This window comes from Cavia porcellus, unplaced genomic scaffold (genome assembly GCF_034190915.1).
Source record: "Cavia porcellus strain 051 isolate PalLab524CR breed Dunkin Hartley unplaced genomic scaffold, mCavPor4.1 scaffold_17, whole genome shotgun sequence".
Lineage (NCBI taxonomy): Eukaryota > Metazoa > Chordata > Mammalia > Rodentia > Caviidae > Cavia > Cavia porcellus.
This window is the reverse complement of record NW_026947500.1, coordinates 57,812,516-57,831,310: the sequence shown is the minus strand read 5'-3', so window position 1 is coordinate 57,831,310 and position 18,795 is coordinate 57,812,516. Positions and strand designations below refer to the sequence as shown.

Here is an 18,795-nt window from a genome sequence, read left to right as displayed (position 1 = left end):
GGGGCCGGGCTGCGGCGGAAACGGCCGGAAGAGGCCGAGCCCGCTCCGGAAGCGGCCGAGCTGAGCCGAGCGGCGGGCCTTGTTCTCCGGCCGGCCGGGCGTCCAGAAGACGCTGAGCCCGAGGCGGCTGGCGCTTCCCCGCGGTCCCGGCGCAGGCTCACGTCGCGGCGTGCGCGGGCGCGCGGGCGGTCCCGAGCGCGCGCGTCCCGGAAGGAGCCGAGGCAACGGGCGGGAGGTCAGCGGCGCCGCTGGCCGGGATGAGCCGCTACGGCTGAGACGTGGAGACCGCGAGTGTAGCCCCGGACCCGGAGCCCTTTGTGTGGCGGCAGCCATGGCGGCCAACATGTACCGGGTGGGGGGTGAGTGTGGGCCGAGGGCCGCGTGGGCCGGGCGCGAGACCGGAACCGGAATCGGGGCGCGGGTGGGCTCGGTTCGGGGGTCGCGTCTTGGTCTCCTGAGGCTGCCCCGGGTGCCGGTCTGGGTCTGAGATGGCGCGGGCTATCCTGCACTTCCTGGGCTCGCACCCAGCCATGACTCCCGCCTCTCACCGCAGATTACGTTTACTTCGAGAACTCTTCCAGCAACCCGTACTTGGTGCGGCGGATCGAGGAGCTCAACAAGGTGGGCGGCGGGTCCCCGATCCGCAGGGCGCGCGCCTTTCGTGTGGTGTTTGCTCGGCTGACGGCTAGGGCCCTGTTTGCCACCCCCGTTCATAGCCATTCATTCCCCGCGTCTTGGAGAGCAGTCAGCGAGCTCAGTGGAAACTTTACTGTCTGTGTCCTGGGGCAGAGGAAAGGGGTTTGGAAGTCTGTCCTGGAGCCTTGGGCTTCCACCAGTAGTTTCCTGCGCTTTGCTGCTTAGATGCGCATTGACTGTTGTTAGGCTCTGTGTATTTCCATTTACGAATGACCTGCATTCTCTGCCACGTTTGTCTCTCTTAGACTGCAAATGGAAACGTAGAAGCAAAGGTGGTCTGCCTTTTCCGGAGAAGGGACATTTCGAGCAGTCTCAACAGCCTGGCTGATAGCAATGCCAGTGAGTATCTTCGTCCCTGTTCTCCCCATGCCCACGGTCTGAGCCTGGGCCTGTTCCTGCAGGTGTTGCCCTGATAGAGTTGCCCAGCGCAGAGAGGTGAGTCTGGGGATGGTGGCCTGTTATCACATGTTGGGGTTGGAAGCTGAGTGGTGAGTTGATGATAGAGCCAGTTTCTGTGGTGTGTGTGTGTGTGTGTGTGTGTGTGTGTGTGTGTGTATGAGAGAGAGAGAGACAGAAAGAATGGGTTTACTTATTTTTTTTTTTGAGACAAAGTTTGATTTGTACCCCAGACCGTCCTTGAACTTTCGGGGATCCGGCTACCTGAGCCTCTTGGGTGCTAGGATTACAGGCATGTGCCACTACGCTCACCTGGAAAATATGGATTTAGGGAGGGCATTTAGGGGATGAGGATGAAGCAGAATACTTGGTTGGAAAGTTTTGGGTGGATTAGGACAGGGCAGTGAGAAGGTCAGGCTGGAGAGAAAGGTTGTGCTGGGGAGACTGCACTTTGGGGGAGCAGGATTATTTTGTGTTGGAGGCATGTATACATTGGAAAGAACCTTGGAAATCGAAAGGTGACCCGAAAATTTTCTTGCATTTTTTTCTTATTTATCTCTATTTCCCTTTCCACTCTATTTTGTATTATTTTTTTCCACCTTATTTGAATTTTCTCTTTTTTTTTCCTTATTCTTTTTCTTTTTTTGAGACAGGGTCTTCCTATGTAATTTAGTCTGGTCTTGAACTCACTGTAGCTCAGGCTGGCTTGGAACTCATAATGATTCTCCTGCTTTAGCATCTTCTGAGTACTGGGATTACAGACTTGCTGTCATGCCTGGCTGTTTTTATCCTTTTTGGCTTTAATCATTTTTAAAAAAATTTTCCTTTAGTTTTAACTAGCTTTTATCCTTTATTGGTCTCCTTTCACATTTTTTTCAGGCTGGTTTTGTCAGGAAGGGGTTAATGAAGTAGACTTACCCAGATGGAGCCCTGGCCTTTTGGGGTTTTCAGCCCCATCTGGCAGGGGCTGACCTTAGCCTTGACCAATCAGAGGGGATGTGGGGGGTGTGGTCCCCTACTCTAGCATAGGGTTTCCTGCAGCTTGCAAGCTCCACCAGGCTTGGGTGGAGCCTCCTCACCCCCTCTCTGTTCCCTGAGGTTGGAACAATGCTCAAGTGAACCTGGGCTGAGGCTCTCCCCACACGGAGGTTGGCCCTCAGCCAGGTTAACCCTTTGCTCCAGGGTTTTAAGGTGAACGGCTCTTGGGCAGGAAGATGTTGGCACTTGGGTTGAGCTGTACTGTCCTTGAAAACCCCACAAACTATTATTAGCCAAGTAGTAAGGGAAGAGGTAGTTAGGGTTACATGTGATGCTTCTGAGCAAAGAGTCTTCTGAAATCTAAAAAGAACTAGTAAACATAACCTTGTGTGACCTTTCATCTTGCTGGCTTACACGACCTCGGGCTGGTTCAGTAAGAGCCAAGTGTGCTTAGGCTGCTGGGTCTTTTGTAGTCGTATTTGTACACTTGGGCCTGGGGTGTATTTCTAGGGTTCTTTGGGTACTCATAGCTGTTTCCTGAGCATTAGGGAGAAGAGGAGCGGCTGAGGCAGGAGAATAGCAAGTTTCAGCTCAGCCAGCAAGTTAGCAAGCTTGGAAGATCCTGTCTTAATGAAAAAATGGCTGGGGATGTAGGTCAGTGCTAAGCTGCTAAATTTAATCCCTAGCATTGAAAAAGGTACCTTTTTAGGGAGGGAGTTAGAGTGGGGAAGACAGGTTTTCACTCAGGCTGGTCTTGAACTTGGCAGTCCTCTCACCTCAGGTGAGTGCTGGGTTTATAGATGTGTATTGTCACAACCTGCTGCAGACTGCCTTTTAGTCCCAGTTAGCTTCTGACTTGGTTTCTTCCTTTTCTTTTTTTTTTTTTTTTTGTCTTTTTCATTTTTATCGGTACCAGGGATCGAACTCACGACTGCCTGCTTACAAGGCAGGCACTTATGCCGCTGAGCTAAATTCCCAGCCCCGGTTTCTTCCTTTTCATCTTAGGGGAGTTCGAGGAGGAATCAAAGCAGCCAGGGGTGTCAGAGCAGCAGAGGCATCAGCTGAAGCATCGGGAGCTTTTCCTGTCCCGTCAGTTTGAGTCATTACCAGCTACCCACATAAGGTAGGGGACTCTTTGGGCCTGGACGCCTGGTGGATAGCTGTGCACTGGGAAGGTGAGGGGGCAAGCTCACCTGTTTTTCTGTCTTCTGCAGAGGGAAGTGCAGTGTGACCCTCCTGAATGAGACAGATATCTTGAGCCAGTATCTGGAAAAGGAGGTAAGGAGGAGGTGTTGCAGGAGGACAGTAGGGTAGCAAGAAGGTTGTGTTGGTAGAGTCCGGCCTTAGGACCCCTAAAGGTAGCCCAGTGCCTGCGCATCCCATGCATGCCACATCGCTCACCTTGTCTCTTCCCCTGCCAGGATTGTTTTTTTTACTCGCTGGTGTTTGACCCGGTGCAGAAGACACTGTTAGCTGACCAAGGGGAGATCAGAGTTGGTTGCAAATACCAAGCTGAGATTCCTGATCGCCTGGCAGAGGGTAAGCACCAGAGCAGATTGTGTGGGTTGCCCAGTTACCTAATTCCTAGGGCACTCTCAGTAGCTGACATGGTCAGCTACTAAGGGCACGGTCAGTGTAGCTGACATGTTTATCCTTCAGGGAAATCTGTGTGTTTCCGTGCTGTGTCCTGCTGGGATGGGACCTCAGAACCCTGTCAGGGTGACAAGGCATAGCTGGGAAGCTATTGAAAGTTGAAACAGCCGATTGATTGTATATAGAGAGGAAGGTAGAATGACAGTGTGAAAACTGAATACCACTTGTCTTTCTTTTTTCTGGTGATGCTGTTTCTCACTCCTCAGGAGAACTAGACAATCGGAATCAGCAGAAGATGGAGATGAAGGTCTGGGACCCTGACAACCCCCTCACGGACCGGCAGATTGACCAGTTCCTCGTGGTGGCCCGGTGAGAGCCGGTGGCTAGGAAGAGGGCTGGGGAGCTGTGGGCAAGGCTCTGAGTTCTATTCGCTCTAGATGTTGGCAGGTGGCGCTGTTTCTCCTTAATCTGCTCCTGCTTGCTTTCCTTTCATGACTTATTTCCCCTGCAGAGCTGTGGGGACCTTTGCAAGAGCCCTGGATTGCAGCAGCTCCATCCGGCAGCCTAGCCTGCACATGAGTGCAGCCGCTGCCTCCCGAGACATCACCCTGGTGAGCAGCCTCTGGGAGAGCTGGTTGCAGGGCTTGGCATAGAGAGATGCATGTCCCCAGCGTACATGAGTGTTCAAAGGGTAGCAGGCTGGCAGTGCCCAGGCTCCAGGTCCTCAGCTGCCTCCTTTTCTCTAGTTTCATGCCATGGATACGCTGCAGAGAAATGGCTATGACCTGGCCAAAGCCATGTCCACCCTGGTGCCCCAGGGGGGCCCGGTGCTGTGTCGAGATGAGATGGAGGAGTGGTCTGCTTCTGAGGCCATGCTGTTTGAGGAGGCCCTGGAGAAGTATGGGAAGGATTTTAATGACATCCGTCAGGACTTTGTAAGTGTACGGGGTAGGAGGGGAGGCAGCAGAGACCAGGGTCAGGTACCACCTCATTCTTCTGCCTTCTGTCCTGCTCAGTTGCCCTGGAAGTCACTTGCAAGCATAGTCCAGTTCTACTACATGTGGAAGACCACAGACCGCTACATTCAGCAGGTGCGGAGGGCTGCATGGCTGGACCAGGGCTGTCTGAGTTGTGTGTGGAGTCACTGACCTCTTCTCCTCTTTCTTCTTGCAGAAGAGATTGAAGGCTGCTGAAGCAGACAGCAAACTGAAGCAAGTCTACATCCCCACCTAGTGAGTATTTGCACAGGGGAGACAGGCATGTCTCCCTTCTTTTCCTTCAGTTTCTGCCCTCCTCAGTGATGCAGGGTGGTGGGGAGCAGAGTGAAGTGGTGGAGGTGGGTTCAGCTGAGTGGTAAATTCATGACTGGCACACATGATACCCCTGTTCAGGCCCCATGGCTGGGAGAGAAAAATGAGAAATGAGTTCTTTTCCCCAGCTGACTGGGGGCATCTGTAATCCTGACACTTGGGGGCTGAGGCAGGATTGCTGTGAGTTTGATGCCAACCTGGGCTGCCCATTGAATTCAAGGCCAGCTTGACTACATAATGAGACTCTCTCTTAAGAGAATTAGAAAACAAAAAAAGTTCTTGACTAGTTTCTTTCATTTACTTTTTTTGTTAGCACTAAGCCAAACCCTAACCAGATCATTTCTGTGGGCTCAAAACCTGGCATGAATGGAGCTGGATTCCAGAAGGGCTTGACCTGTGAAAGCTGCCACAGTGAGTTGCAGGGCAAGACATGGGACTGGGCAGTAGGGTCTCTGGAGCAGGTTCCTCACTGACAGACCTATGTTCCCATAGCGACGCAGTCTGCCCAGTGGTACGCTTGGGGCCCACCCAACATGCAGTGTCGCCTCTGTGCTTCCTGTTGGATCTACTGGAAGAAGTATGGGGGACTGAAGACCCCAACCCAGCTTGAGGGGGCTGCTCGGGGCTCCACAGTAAGGATCAGAGCAGGGAAAACATGAGCTGACTTGAGTGCCCACTAGAGCAGAGTACCGGCTTCAGGCAGGCGGAGGGTGGCTAGAAGAAGGGTGGCTAGAAGAAGGGTATGGGCCAGTAAGGTCACCAGGCAGAAATAAGTTGTCCCCTGAAAGGAATGGGAGAAAAGAAGGGAACCTTAGTGCCACTGCAGTCTCCATCCTCTGTGTCCTTCCTCAGGAGCCACACTCAAGGGGTCATTTGTCTAGACCTGAAGCCCAAAGTCTCTCTCCCTATACGACCAGCGCCAACCGTGCCAAGCTGTTGGCCAAGAACAGGCAGACATTTCTGCTGCAGACCACAAAGCTGACCCGGCTTGCCCGGCGGATGTGCAGGGACCTGCTACAGCCAAGGAGGGCGGCCCGGCGGCCTTACGCCCCCATCAATGCCAATGCCATTAAGGCAGAGTGTAAGGACGCAGTGTGGGTGGGGGCTGCAGGAACTGTGGGAAATGGGACCCAGCCTGGTACTTAGGAAACTTGGCTGGTACAGCCCCTTAGAAGCGTGCTTTCTTTTCTCCAGGCTCCATCCGCCTTCCAAAGGCTGCCAAGACACCACTGAAGATTCACCCTCTGGTGCGGCTGCCCCTGGCAACAATTGTCAAGGACCTGGGTACAGAATGGGCAGCCAGTTTGGGTGGTGTCAGGCTTCCAGTTCCGTGTTATCACGAACATTCCTTTTTCCTGAGTCTGATGAGATTTCAGTCTGATAAACTGCATTTGTGGTGGTCATTTTCTTTTTCTTTCTCATTGTGTAGCAACCCTTGTACCTTAGCCTCCCGAGTGTTAGGAATACAGGCATGGACCACCATGCCCAGCTGTTGAACCCAGGGCCTTTCGAATCCTAGCAAGTGCTCTACTACTGAACTACATCTTCAGCCCAATAGTTTTTTTCTCTGGGCTCTTGCCTGGTTGGGTATTGTCATGCATGTAAGATTTCGAACCTTGGTAATTGCTTCCAAGCCCTTTCCCCATACATTTGAGGGTTTAAGGTAAACTGTTAGCTGAGGGAAAAGAGATGGAACCAACAAAGGGGCAGTGTAGGGTAGAGGTGTGAAAACTTTTATTTTTCTCCTGACAGTGGCTCAGGCACCTCTGAAACCAAAAACACCTCGGGGCACGAAGACCCCAATCAACAGAAACCAGCTGACCCAGAACCGGGGTCTGGGAGGCATAATGGTGAAGCGGGCCTATGAGACGGTGAGCTGGTTGATGGAGGAGGCTGGTCTGGGTGGGCTTTTATTATTTCGACTAGAGTCTGGCTCCTTCCTCATTGTGTTGTCTTGTCTTTTTGCAGATGGCAGGGGCAGGGGTCCCTTTCTCTGCCAATGGAAGGCCTCTGACCTCAGGGATCCGCTCAGGCTCACAGCCAGCAGCTAAACGTCAGAAACTGAATCCCGCAGATGCTCCCAATCCTGTGGTGTTTGTGGCCACGAAGGATACCAGGTAAGGTGTCCATGATTCTGGTCCTGGCTGACCTGCTCTGGAGTGTCAGGGCTTCCTGCACCTCTTCTGTTTTTCTTGCTTTCCCTGCAGGGCCTTGCGGAAGGCTCTCACGCACCTGGAGATGCGGCGGGCAGCCCGGAGGCCCAACTTGCCTCTCAAAGTGAAACCAGCACTGATGTCGGTGCGACCCCCTGCCCCTCTGCCTGTACCCTCAAGGCCTGCCAGCACCAGTGAGCCCATTGTCCTGGAGGACTGAGCCAGGAAGCCAGGGTGGAGCCCAGGACTTAAACCTCGTTTCTCTGGAGTGTGCAGGACCATGGGGCTTGGTGCCCTTGGCCTTACCATCTGGGAACTGGGCCTTCTTGCTTCTCCTTGTGGCTGGGCAGCCTGTGGAGCTTGCACTTGGGGACATCTGGCCTGCCCTGGAAGGTTCCTTCCACACTTGTCTTGGACAGTTTCAGGGGGAGGGTTTTTTAATTTTTTAAAAATTTTACCTCCCTTTGTGAAAGGGGACAGGGGACAGAAAGAGTGACAACTCTCAGGTGATGGCACCTGGCTGGGGGTGGGGGGCATGTACTGCCATGTCTCTTCTGTTTTTCCTAATTGGGGGGTTTCTTTTCCTGTCCGGTGTCCGGACTTTGCTAATTGGTATTTGAGGCCCCTGAGCTGGCATCAGTCCCAGCCCATGCGTGCTCTTTCTTTTCTCCCCTCCCCCTACCGCCTTTTGTATGCCAATTCTCAGAAATAAAGATCTTTTGTCGGTTTTTTTAAACCTTGGATTCTGTAATTGGTTCTTATAGTAACAAATAAAAAGCTGTTTTCTTCAGTCCCTCCTGGCTCAGCTGTTCTCTGCCCTGAGTAGGTGTGGGGTATGTGTTGGGATGTCTTTGACAAGGATAATAAAGGACAGAGTAGACAAAAGTACACATGGGGAGTAGTATTGCAAGAGGTGTGACAGAGTGGCCTGCTCCCTGTCCCCACTACCTACCTTTTTTTCTTTTTTTTTTTTACTGGGATTAAAGCCAAGGCTTTCACACTCAATGAGTTCCAGCTGTTTTGGAGACATGGTTTTACTAAGTTGCCCAGATTGGGCACAAGCTTGTCCGGCCTCAGCTCCCAGAGTAGTGGATTCCAGGGATGTGCCGCTGCTGGGCTCCACTGCCTTGAGACCCAAGCTGCCTCCAACTAGGATGGTGGGCCCCAAGCGTCATTTGGGCCCGGAGGGACTCACGCAGTGCAGGGGGTGGGTTGTCTAGATAGCTGCCTGCTGGCCTCTGTCTCCCAGGGCCCGAATGCTGGCAGTGGAGTACTGATGTCATACCCCAAAGGTATGCATCTCAGGTCCTGCAGGACCTCTCCTGCCTGTGTGTGCCCTCTGGGAGAAGCCCAGCCTGTCCGCTCCTTGGGCTCCTGCTGCTGTACACAATCAGCCTCAGCGCTGGGCCGCAAGCCGCGGCAGCTGCCGGTTTGCGCGCCTCTGAGTCCTGCGCCTTCCATCCTGCCAGGATCTCCCCGGCTCAGTCATCGGTTTGGGCGCTTCTCGCAAAAGAAGCAATTACTGGAAAGGAGCAGGACAGGGCAGCTCAGCAGGCGACTCAGGCAGGATACCTAGAAGTAGGTTTTAGCCCCGCCCCAGGGCGCCACTGCCGCCGTTTCATGAATATTCACGAGGCTTTGGGCCAATCAAAGCCGGAAAAGTGTGGAGCCTTCTGAGAAGCGTAAGGCGGGGATTTGAGAGTCATAGGCGGAAGTGGAACCCTGAGTTGAGAGATCTCAGTTTCCGGGAGGGGGGGTAGGTAGGTGGTGCTTGTGATTGGCCGACCTACGTCATCTCCTGTGGGTGTGGCGGAAGTCGCTTTCAAGAGCATCGCGGTACGCACAAGAGAGTTCCGGCGGAGGCAGGAGTGGTGGCCTTTGGTCTGTGCAGGAGTCGCCATGGAGGCAGTGGATTCGGATGTCGAATCGCTGCCGCGGGGGGGTTTCCGCTGTTGCCTCTGCCAAGTTACTACAGCCAACCGTAAGCGGTGGCTAGTGAGGGTGGTTGGGGGCGTTCGTCTGGTGGTTGTAGATCATAATTCATGTTAATTATAATTCATAATTCATGCAGTATTCCTGGCGGGGCCGCTCACCTTGGTCCTCACTGCACGTCAGAGGGAGGGGACGGCGGAGTGGGGACTTACGCCACCGGCACCATCTTTCCTGCTGTACGGAACACCCACGGCCAAAGCTCCGTGGTTCATTTTCCTGTAGCTATCTCTTATGGGCCCCTGTTCGTGCCTGGTGATTTGCTGGCCCGGGGGTGGGGGGAGTGGTTCGGGACTGCAGTTGCCCCCATCTGGATGCAGACAGAGCTGTGGCATCGCAGGAAAGGCTGAGTGGGGAAACCTACAGGATCTTCCCAGGGGCCAGGATGGGCGAGATGGTGTGGCAAGGAGCTGAAGGTGCCCGCGAGGAGAAGACATAGAATGGGTTTGGGAACCGGACTTAGTTCTCCTAGGGCAGTTTAAGGAGCTCCAGGAAACCTCAAGATTCCACTTTTGAGACCTGGACTCCTGATCTCCTGGACTCCTGATCTCTTAAATAGGATCTTCCATTTTTCCTTTTCTGTGTGAATAGCACTATCCTCGTTCAGTAGGGCAAGCTGGAAATCAAAAGTCTCATTGACTTAACAAATACTTTGTTGACACCAGGCCGCTGACTGATAATACAAATAATACTAGCAGTGAAACTTTCCTCATTTACCATGTACCAGACTCTTGTCAGTTAATACAAATTTGGACTTTGTTGAAGATATTATGGTTACCTACATTTAAATCTGGAGAAACTGATGCACAGAGAGGTTAAGCAACTTGCCTAAGTTCTCACAAAGCATAATAAAGCCGAGTTTCAATTTTGAGCAATTTAGAATCCTGTGCTTGCTGTCACCATACCATACCCACAATTGATCAAAGAGAATTATCCATGTCCTGAGTTCTCTGTATGAGGTAGATAAGTTACCTGTTGATTTCTTTAGTCTGCACGTATTGCTCTACCTAGCAAATACGTATGTCTGTCTTGTGTGTGGTATTGGGGATTGAATTCATGGCCTTGTATATAGTGGGCAAGTGTTCTGCTTCTAAGCTATGTCCCCAGACTTTTAAAGAAACTTTTCACTGAGACAAAAAGTCTAGGTTCCCCAGGTTGAATTCAAAGTTTCAATCCTGCTTAAGGCTCCAAGTAGCAGGGGTTGGAGGCATGTGCCGTCATGCCTACCAGTTTACTGCATATAATTGATTTAAGAATGACTTGAGCTGTGCTTCTTTATAAATTTGTAATCCCAGCTGTTTGGGAGGCTGATGCTGGAGGATCACAAATTTGAGGCCAGCTTGGGCAATTTAGTGAACTCTGTCTGAATACAAAATAGGGCCTGGAGATGTTGCTTAGTGGTAGCTCTAGGTTCAGTCCCTAGTGTGCATATAGCTGATGGTCAAATACATGCTCATAATCCGAGCATGAAGGGAGGTAGAGGTAGAGGAGAACCAATTTAAGCCCAGGCTGGGGAATTTAGTTACTAGACCCTCTGTCAAATAAACGTAATTTTAAAAAGAAAAGAACTACCTAGAAAACGCTAGTCAGGAAGTGACTTCCTCCACGTTATGTAAACACATGCACAAGCATATCAGGGGTAGAAGGAACCAGGACTTAAAGGTTACTTTTATTTATTTATAGTAGCAGGGATCAAATGCATTACCTTATGCTTGCCAGGCAGGTGTGCTGCTGAGCTAAATCCCTGGTCCCACTTTTTTTTGAGAAGGTTTGACTATGCAGTTCAGGCTGATCTTGAACTCACTGTATGGCCCACCCTGACCTCAAACTTGTGGCAGTTCTGCTTCAGTCTTCCAAGTGCTTCAAAGGCTATACTTTTGTGACTTGGAGGATCAGTAGAATTTTAACTATGCAGAATGGTGGTAGTGCACTGAAGAGTGACCTGATATTTTTGTTTCTGTCTTGTCTCTACAGGACCGAGCCTAGATGCCCACTTGGGAGGCCGAAAGCACCGGCATCTGGTAGAACTGCGAGCTGCCAGAAAGGCCCAGGGACTTCGGAGTGTGTTTGTTAGTGGTTTTCCCAGGAATGTGGATTCTACAGAGCTGTCTGAATACTTCCAGGCATTTGGACCTGTAGCCAGTGTGGTCATGGACAAGGATAAGGTAGAGTGGCCCTGGGATAAGGAGTGAATCAGGACAGGAGGGAGCAAGTAGCAGCCTGTTCTTGCTGACACCACAGAACTTGGGACAGTCTAGCTCCATAAGCTCACATTGCCCCCACCCCATTGGGCTTTATCCAATCCCAAGGTAATTGCTGATGGACTATTTATTTATTTATTTATTCACTGTGTTTTTTATTTGCTTGCCACATGTTTATTCACTGCTGCCTTTGTGTTAAATGTTGGAGTCAGATCTTAAGTAGTAAAGGAGATAGATGAATCCTTGCTTACCTGAAGTTTACTGACCACAGGAGATGCTGGACATAGTGGCGCACACCTGTAACCCCAGCACTTGGGAGGCTGAGGCAGGAAGATCACTGTGAGTCCAAGGCCTGCTTGGACTACAGAGTAAGATGATGTCTCAAAAACAAAAACATGCTATTGGAGAACACCCCTCCTCTCCAAACAGCTTGATGAAATGGTTGGCAGTTTATTACCTGTTTGAGGTTACTGGGTCAGAACACCCTGATAGGAAAACAAGCTCATTCCGTTTTGTTTTGTTGAGTTTTTTTGGTATCAGGAATGTAACTCAGGGTCTTATGCTTGCCAGGCAGAAACTAGCTCATTCTTGGTAGCTCTTTTATCTTGCTTCCATGTAGAACTTTTTGAATTGTCCCTTCAAATGAATTCATTCATGTGGTGCTGTATTGCTGGGTCACACTGTGGTTCTAAGGCTGCATGGGGGCCATTCAGGTGTGGCTCAGGGGCTCCTAGACACCTCTGGGGGTGGAGATGCAACACTGTGGTGAGCACTGGCCCAGCACTGCAGGGGAAAGAACAAATGTCCTCAGCAGGCCAGAGCTTGTGTTGGGATGGAGTCAAGGCTGACTCTGTAAGGGCTTCCATTTAGCAACTGACCTATAACCTTCAGTGTTCTTCCATCTAACAAGAAGGCCAGGGTTCACCTGCTTTTTTCCTTGATCGCTTTGGCACGTCGTAGTGAGAGCAATGTGCCAAAAGCTCGTGATGCTGCTGTTTCTACAACTCCAGGAAAACATGGACAAGGTGACAAGGCAGCGCAAGAAAGGCCAGTGACTGCCAGGGTCTGACTCCCTTCTTTCCTCTTCTTCATAGCTGAGAACACTTTGTAGAGGCCTTGGCAGGCTTCAACATCTCTCTCATCAGCCCGAACTCTACTATGTTATTATCCTCCACTAGAGCCAACCTGGGAAATTAAGTTTTTTCAGTGAGGACTTTGCCTCTGAACAAAGTGGGGGTTCCATTTATCAGGAAGAAAGAGAATGTGTAGGTGAGCAGTTGGCATTGTCTGCCCCAGGCTGCTTGTTCAGAAAGCCCAATGTTCCCATTTCAGCTCATATTTACTTCTTTTGCAGAGAATGATATTTTGCTTTGTTATGTTTTATTCCTCTTGGTTTTATGAAATGGGATCTCACTGTGTAGTTGAGGCCAGCCCTGAAATTGCTGTGTAATCCAGGCTGGCCTTGAATTTACAATCCTTTTGCCTCAGTCTCCTGTGTGCTGGGATTGCAGGCCTGTGCCACTTTGTCTGGCTAAAGTGTTTATTAATTACTGTCTACCAATTGTATGCTAAGAATTTTATCTACATTATCTCATTTAATTTCCACGGCATTGCCTTGGGGAAAATCATCAGTAAGAAGGTGGGGAGTCATGGTTCAGAGTCCTCATGTGGCACTGTGGGTTTGCAGGGGGTGTTTGCCATTGTGGAGATGGGGGATGTGGCCTCCCGGGACGCTGCCCTGGCCCAGCCCCAACACAGCCTTCGAGGACAGCGTCTCCGTGTGCGCCCTCGGGAACAGAAAGCATTCCAGAGCCCAGTATCTAGGGGCCCACAGGGCGTGGCCCCCGATGACAGTGACCAGCTACTCAGCACCCTGGCAGAGGCCCCAGATGTGGGTGGGCAGATGCTGAAGCTGGTGGCACTGCGGGAGCTGTCTGAGGCTGAGCGGCAGCTGCGGCGCCTGGTGGTGGCCCTGATGCAGGAGGTCTTTACAGAGTTCTTCCCAGGTAAGTACAGGCTGGCCCCCCCCTTGTCTCGAGTCTTTTGCCCCTCCTGGTGGCCCTGACTGTGGCTGTCTTGGTCCCTAGGCTGTGTGGTCCACCCTTTTGGCTCTTCCACAAATAGCTTTGATGTCCATGGCTGTGATCTTGACCTCTTCCTGGATCTGGGGGAGCTGGAGGAGCCTCAGGTGAGTGAGCGGAGGTGGCTGGACCTGTGGATACACATCTCGCCTCTGTTCCTTGGTTCCACCTTGTGGCTCTGCCTGCAGAGGTTGGCATGTTGGAGAAAGGTGCAAGGTGGGGGTCAGGGTGCCTGTGGGCTGATATGAGACAGGTGGTAGATTGATGGGAAGAAAGATTTCCAAATGGGGTGTAGATTATATTGTAAAAAAAAAAAAAAAATCTGTAAAAGAATAGCTTGAGATTAGTTCAGTGGCTCAAGTGCTTGCCTGGTAAGTGCAAGATTGTGAGTTTGATCCCCAGTACCCAAAAAAAAAAAAAAAGTATATACATAGATTTGGTGGAATTGTATCAGTCGTGAATTACTGAGTCTCAATACTAGGCAGTAGTATGGTACTGTAATGTTAAATGATATGAACAATATAAACTGGGGAAAAAAAGATACTAGTAAAGTAATCTGGGGTCATTCGTTTATCTATTCTCCTTTCTTTTGTGGTACTGGAGATTGAATCCAGTGCCTTCACATTGGAGTACATTTCCAGCTTCTCCCCCTTTTATTTTTTTGAGACAAGGTTTCATTGACTTGCTAAAAGTTGTTCAAACTGATCTTGAACTTGCATTTCTCCTGACTCAGCTTCCCAGTGTGTTGGGATTATAGTCTTGTGTTGCCAGGCTCAGCTGTTTATCTGCACTTTGTAACATCTAATGTACAGATTCTTTTTTTGGAATAGGAAAAGGTATTATTTTTAAAGATTTTTTTTTTTTTTTTTGTGGTACCGGGGATTGAATTCACAACCTCCTGCTTGCCAGGCAGGCGCTTATACTGCTGAGCTAAATCCCAAGATTTTTTTTCTTTATGAGTCAGGGTCTCACTTTATAGTTCAAGCCAGCCCACGAACTCACTATGTAGCCCAAGCTGGCCTTGAACTTGTAGCAGTCATCTTACCTCAGCCTCCCAAATATTGGGATTATAGACATGTGCTACTATCCCCATTGTAGACATGTCCTACTATCGTTTTTATCGGTACCAGGGATCGAACTCACGACTGCCTGCTTGCAAGGCAGGCGCTTATGCCGCTGAGCTAAATCCCCAGCCCCTATCCCCAGCTTTAAAGAAGACTAGTTTTTATTGTTTTGGTACCGGGGATCAAACTCATGATTTGGTGCCTGCCAAGCAGGCACTTGTGCCCTGAGTTAAATCCAGTCCCAAGACTTTAGTTTTTAGAGCTGTTTTAGGTTCCCAGGAGAGTTGGGTGGAAAGTAAATAGAGTTCCCACCTCTGGCCGCCACAGAGAACTTTCATTGTTTTCTCTGCAGTGCTGGGCACTAGATGAGTGTTGAGTGCTTGTTAGGTAAGATCTCTGTGCTGAGCTAGCTGCCCCCTTCCACAGGGAGTGGTCTGTAATGGTGTTTGTTACTTTCTCTTTCTCTGCATGCTTATTATTTATGTTTTCAGAATTGTTGAGGTGGAGGTGATATACACTGTTTTCTTTTGTACCTTGATATTGTAGGGCGCATCACTTAAGAACAAAAGGGCACCAGTGGGCAGCCTGTGTTCGCTGTCAGCTGTCCCAACAGTGTACTGTGTGTTACCTCTCAGTCTTTGCTCTGCAGTGGTTCCTCTGTGCTTGTCTGTCAGGACCATGGCACTGCCGCGGAGGGTAGGAGTATCATAAATTTTGTGATGAGGTCTTGCTGTAAGTCCAGGCTGGCCTTGAACTTGTGATCCTTCTCCTTCAGTATCCTGAGCACTGAGATCACAGGCCAGTACCACTGCACCGGCTGACACATTTATTTTATGGAGTTGAAAGATGATTTTAAGAAAGGGTTGCTGTGTTAATTGAAGGAATTTATCATATGAAAAGCCCATAGGACAGGACCTGGCAGTAAGAACTCCTGGGAACACAGACAGATGTCCCTGTTTTGGGAAGAGTGGATGAGGACTCACGTGGCTCATTTCTATCCACAGCCAGTCCTGAAGGCGCCAGAGTCTCCATCCTTGGACTCTGCCCTCGCTTCCCCCTTGGATCCTCAAGCCTGTACCCCAGCCTCCTCTGTGGACTTGCAGTCCCCAGCATCTCCCCATGACTCTGAAGTGCTGGACTTTGAGACCCTGTCCTCCTCCCGAGCCCCCCAGACACCAGATTCTGCACTGGCCTCTGAGACCCTCGCCTCTCCGCAGTCCTTGCCTCCAGCCTCACCACTGCAGGAGGACAGGGGCGAGGAGGACCTTGGGAAGGGCCCCAGTTTGGCAGAGGCTCCAGGGCATGAGAAACCAGTGGGAGCAGCTGTGCTGGAGCTGGTGGGCTCCATCCTGCGGCGCTGTGTCCCTGGTGTGTACCGAGTCCACAGCGTGCCCTCGGCCAGGCGCCCTGTGGTGAAGTTCTGTCACAGGCCCTCAGGGCTTCACGGTGACATCTCCCTCGGTAACCGGTACCTGGAGGGTACCAGGGGGAGGAGTCTGGGCAGGGAGGCTGTTGGGTTCTGCTGGGTCATCCCCGGGCCCCTCTGTTGCTTGCTTGTGTCTTTCTCTGTCTCTCTGGGTTGTCTCTAGCTTTACTGTTTGGGATGTGTGCATCTTAAAATGTTGGTTCTAGGGAGCATGTGCAAAGTTTGTGGCTGCATCAATTTGGGAAATACTAGGGGAGATGCAAACACGTCCCTCCTTGCTTCTCCTTGCCTGTCCAGGATTTGTCCATTGCATATTACAGGCTCCGGAAGTCTTTTCACCCTCCTTCTCTTGTGGTATTGGAGATGGAACCCAGGTGGTTCACCCCCAGCCACATCTCCAAACTCCTTTTTGAGATAGGGTCTCACCAACTCCCTAAATTACCTAGGGTGGGCTGAAATTTGTGATTCTCTGTCTCAGCCTTCTAGAATGCTAGGATTACAGGTATGTCCCACCATGCCCAGCAGTCCGGTGACATCCTTGCCCTACTGTCCTTTTTGTTTTGGGGATTAAACCCTGGGCTGCACACATGCCAGGCAAGTGCTGTACTACGGAGCTACACCCAGCCTTGTCTGGCATTCTCTCAAAATCAGGCTTTAGCAGCACTTTTGCACTTGTCCTCTTTTTAACTAGATGGAGTGGGCGGGTGAATGATGGCCAAGATTGCTAAGCCTGACATGCCTGTCTCCTCTGCCCCAGCCTGGCTCTGCACAACTCCCGATTCCTTAGTTTGTGCTCTGAGCTGGACGGGCGCGTCCGACCCCTCGTGTACACTGTCCGCTGCTGGGCGCAGGGCCGAGGACTAACCGGTAAGCACAGACTGGGACTGACTTGGCTAGAGAGGGTACTGGGTTCAAGGGTTAGGGCGAGAAGACAGGGGTGCAGTAGGCTCCCTCTTTGACAGTGTTCTCCTTGCTTACCCAGGAAGTGGTCCCCTCCTCAGCAACTATGCTCTGACTCTGCTTGTGATCTACTTCCTGCAAACCCGGGACCCCCCTGTGTTGCCCACGGTAGCCCAGCTCACCCAGAAAGCAGGTATTGCTGAATACGCCATCCACCTGGGGTGCCGTCTGTTCCTGCACCCTGCTTCTTCCTCCAAGCTTACCCTTCCTTTGCTCTCACAGGTGAGGAGGAGCAGGTGGAAGTGGATGGCTGGGATTGCAGTTTCCCCAGGGACACCTCCAATCTGGAATCCAGCACTAACGTGGAGCCCTTGGGTGAGCAGTAGTGGGCATGGATTGGGGGAGGTGGGGAAAATGTCAGTGTTCATGCAATGCACTCCCAGGTGTGAGTTCCCACCGGAGCCTGGGACTGCCAAATTCAGCCCTGGAGCAGAGCAAGGGGAGGGGGTGACCTCTTGTCTGTGAGGCTGCAGGTGTCTCTGCGGGGATGAAGCCAGTCTTACTACAGTGTGGCCTCCAAGGACCCTCATACTGGTTCCCTTACAGGCTCTCTGCTGGCCCAGTTCTTCTCTTGTGTGTCCTGCTGGAATCTTCGTGGCTCTCTGTTGTCCCTACGGGAGGGCCAGGCACTGCTGGTAGCTGGGGGCCAGCTAGCTGATCTATGGGAGGGTCTACGTCTGGGCCCCATGAATCTTCAAGACCCCTTTGACCTGAGTCACAATGTGGCTGCCAACGTGACCAGCTGTGTGGCTGCGCGACTGCAGAACTGCTGCCGGGCTGCAGCCAGTTACTGCCGGAGCCTGCAGTATCAGCGCCGCTCTGCCCGAGGCCGGGACTGGGGGCTGCTGCCCCTCCTGCAACCGTGTTCCCCTGCCTCACTGCTTGCAGCCACTCCCATCCTCCTGCCCACAGTGCCCTTCCCTCAGCTTGCTGCTGCCCTGGTCCAGGTGCTGCGGGATGCACTGGGGTGCCAGATAGAACAGGGAACAAAGAGGCAAAGGCCTGGAGCAGGGATGGAGGAGGCTGCCCAGGGAGGAGCTGTTAAAAGACCAAAACTAGATGGACACAGAGAGGGTGGCAAGGACGGGGCTGGGGCTGAGGATCCGTGGGGAGACACAAGGGACCTTGGTCGAGGAGCAGAAGAGGAGATGGTTGTAGAGGCTGGCGAGGCGGCACAGGACTGGGGCATGTGGAGCCCCGGGCAGTCAGGGGACCTGCCAGTGGTGGCTGGCCAATGCCCGAGTCCCGGAGAGGGAACGAGCCACTCTGGGCCAACTCGACCATGCCAGGGCCATGCCAGCTGGCGCTGTGCCCTCTGGTATCGCACGTGGCAGGGGCGGCGTCGAGTCCGGCGGCGCCTGCAGCAGCAGTGGCGACAGGGCCAGGGGGACGACACAGGGACTGAGTGGCTAGCAGTCGAGGCCCGTGTGACCCAGGAGCTGGCCAGACCTGGCAGCGGCGGGGAGCAGGCAGCGAGGGCTGAGCCTCTTGTGACCTTTGTGGCGAGCCTATCTGAGGCAGAGGGGACGCTCACGGTCACCCCCTTACAGGATGCGCAGGGTCTGTTCCCTGAGCTACACCACTTCCTACAGGGCTTCGTGCCCCAGGCGCTGCGCCAGGCAATAAAACAATGAACTGCGGAACCACACCAGTGTCTCTGTGTCCTCTGTCTCCTCCCCAGGTCCGGCCTCTGTGGCCAAACAGGACGGGGGATGCAGAGATGAGTTGCTCTTTATTCGCACAGCGGAGGGTTTGGGATGCCAGCATGGTCCCCACGGTCCTGTGGGTTTGGAGTAAGGGTCACGGGTGCGTGCTTCTGCTGGGAACCCGCCACCCTGCAAGGACCCACATGGACCCGCGTCCGTTTGAGGGGCCCTCTCCCCACCTTGGAGGGCGCCCCTTTATACCCTCTTTTCCCCAACTCTGCAGGAACCCTTTGCGCGACCAG

The 18,795-nt window shown here is 52.1% G+C and overlaps 2 protein-coding genes across 2 annotated transcripts; both read left to right on the top strand.

The window, feature by feature from the left end:
* Positions 1–6: 6 nt before the first annotated feature.
* On the top strand, positions 7–7,919 carry Mta2 (metastasis associated 1 family member 2). Its single transcript, XM_003467926.5, has 18 exons — positions 7–359; positions 554–621; positions 942–1,035; positions 3,076–3,193; positions 3,285–3,348; positions 3,492–3,609; positions 3,930–4,032; positions 4,175–4,274; positions 4,410–4,598; positions 4,680–4,754; positions 4,837–4,895; positions 5,287–5,384; positions 5,466–5,605; positions 5,826–6,054; positions 6,168–6,257; positions 6,726–6,844; positions 6,942–7,090; positions 7,181–7,919. The coding sequence occupies exons 1-18, from the start codon at positions 332–334 to the stop codon at positions 7,344–7,346; spliced, it is 2,007 nt and encodes a 668-aa protein (XP_003467974.1). The 5' UTR covers positions 7–331; the 3' UTR covers positions 7,347–7,919.
* A 999-nt stretch (positions 7,920–8,918) lies between these two features.
* On the top strand, positions 8,919–18,495 carry Tut1 (terminal uridylyl transferase 1, U6 snRNA-specific). The gene is made up of 9 exons (XM_003467854.4): positions 8,919–9,107; positions 11,090–11,280; positions 13,004–13,322; positions 13,404–13,504; positions 15,466–15,929; positions 16,645–16,754; positions 16,870–16,980; positions 17,070–17,162; positions 17,394–18,495. Exons 1-9 carry the CDS (start codon positions 9,026–9,028, stop codon positions 18,479–18,481), a joined length of 2,559 nt encoding a protein of 852 aa, XP_003467902.1. The 5' UTR covers positions 8,919–9,025; the 3' UTR covers positions 18,482–18,495.
* Positions 18,496–18,795: the final 300 nt, after the last annotated feature.

What these genes read in the sequence shown, in the direction of transcription:
- Mta2 (XM_003467926.5), top strand. Translation starts at nt 332, where the DNA reads ATGGCGGCCAACATGTACCGGGTGGGGG. An exon ending in GGATCGAGGAGCTCAACAAG is followed by an intron (nt 622 to 941) that starts GTGGGCGGCGGG and finishes TGTCTCTCTTAG; the next exon opens with ACTGCAAATGGAAACGTAGA. An exon ending in GGGCTGCTCGGGGCTCCACA is followed by an intron (nt 5,606 to 5,825) that starts GTAAGGATCAGA and finishes GTCCTTCCTCAG; the next exon opens with GAGCCACACTCAAGGGGTCA.
- Tut1 (XM_003467854.4), top strand. Translation starts at nt 9,026, where the DNA reads ATGGAGGCAGTGGATTCGGATGTCGAATCGCTGCCGCGGGGGGGTTTC. An exon ending in CCAAGTTACTACAGCCAACC is followed by an intron (nt 9,108 to 11,089) that starts GTAAGCGGTGGC and finishes TTGTCTCTACAG; the next exon opens with GACCGAGCCTAGATGCCCAC. An exon ending in CCAGCTCACCCAGAAAGCAG is followed by an intron (nt 16,981 to 17,069) that starts GTATTGCTGAAT and finishes TTGCTCTCACAG; the next exon opens with GTGAGGAGGAGCAGGTGGAA.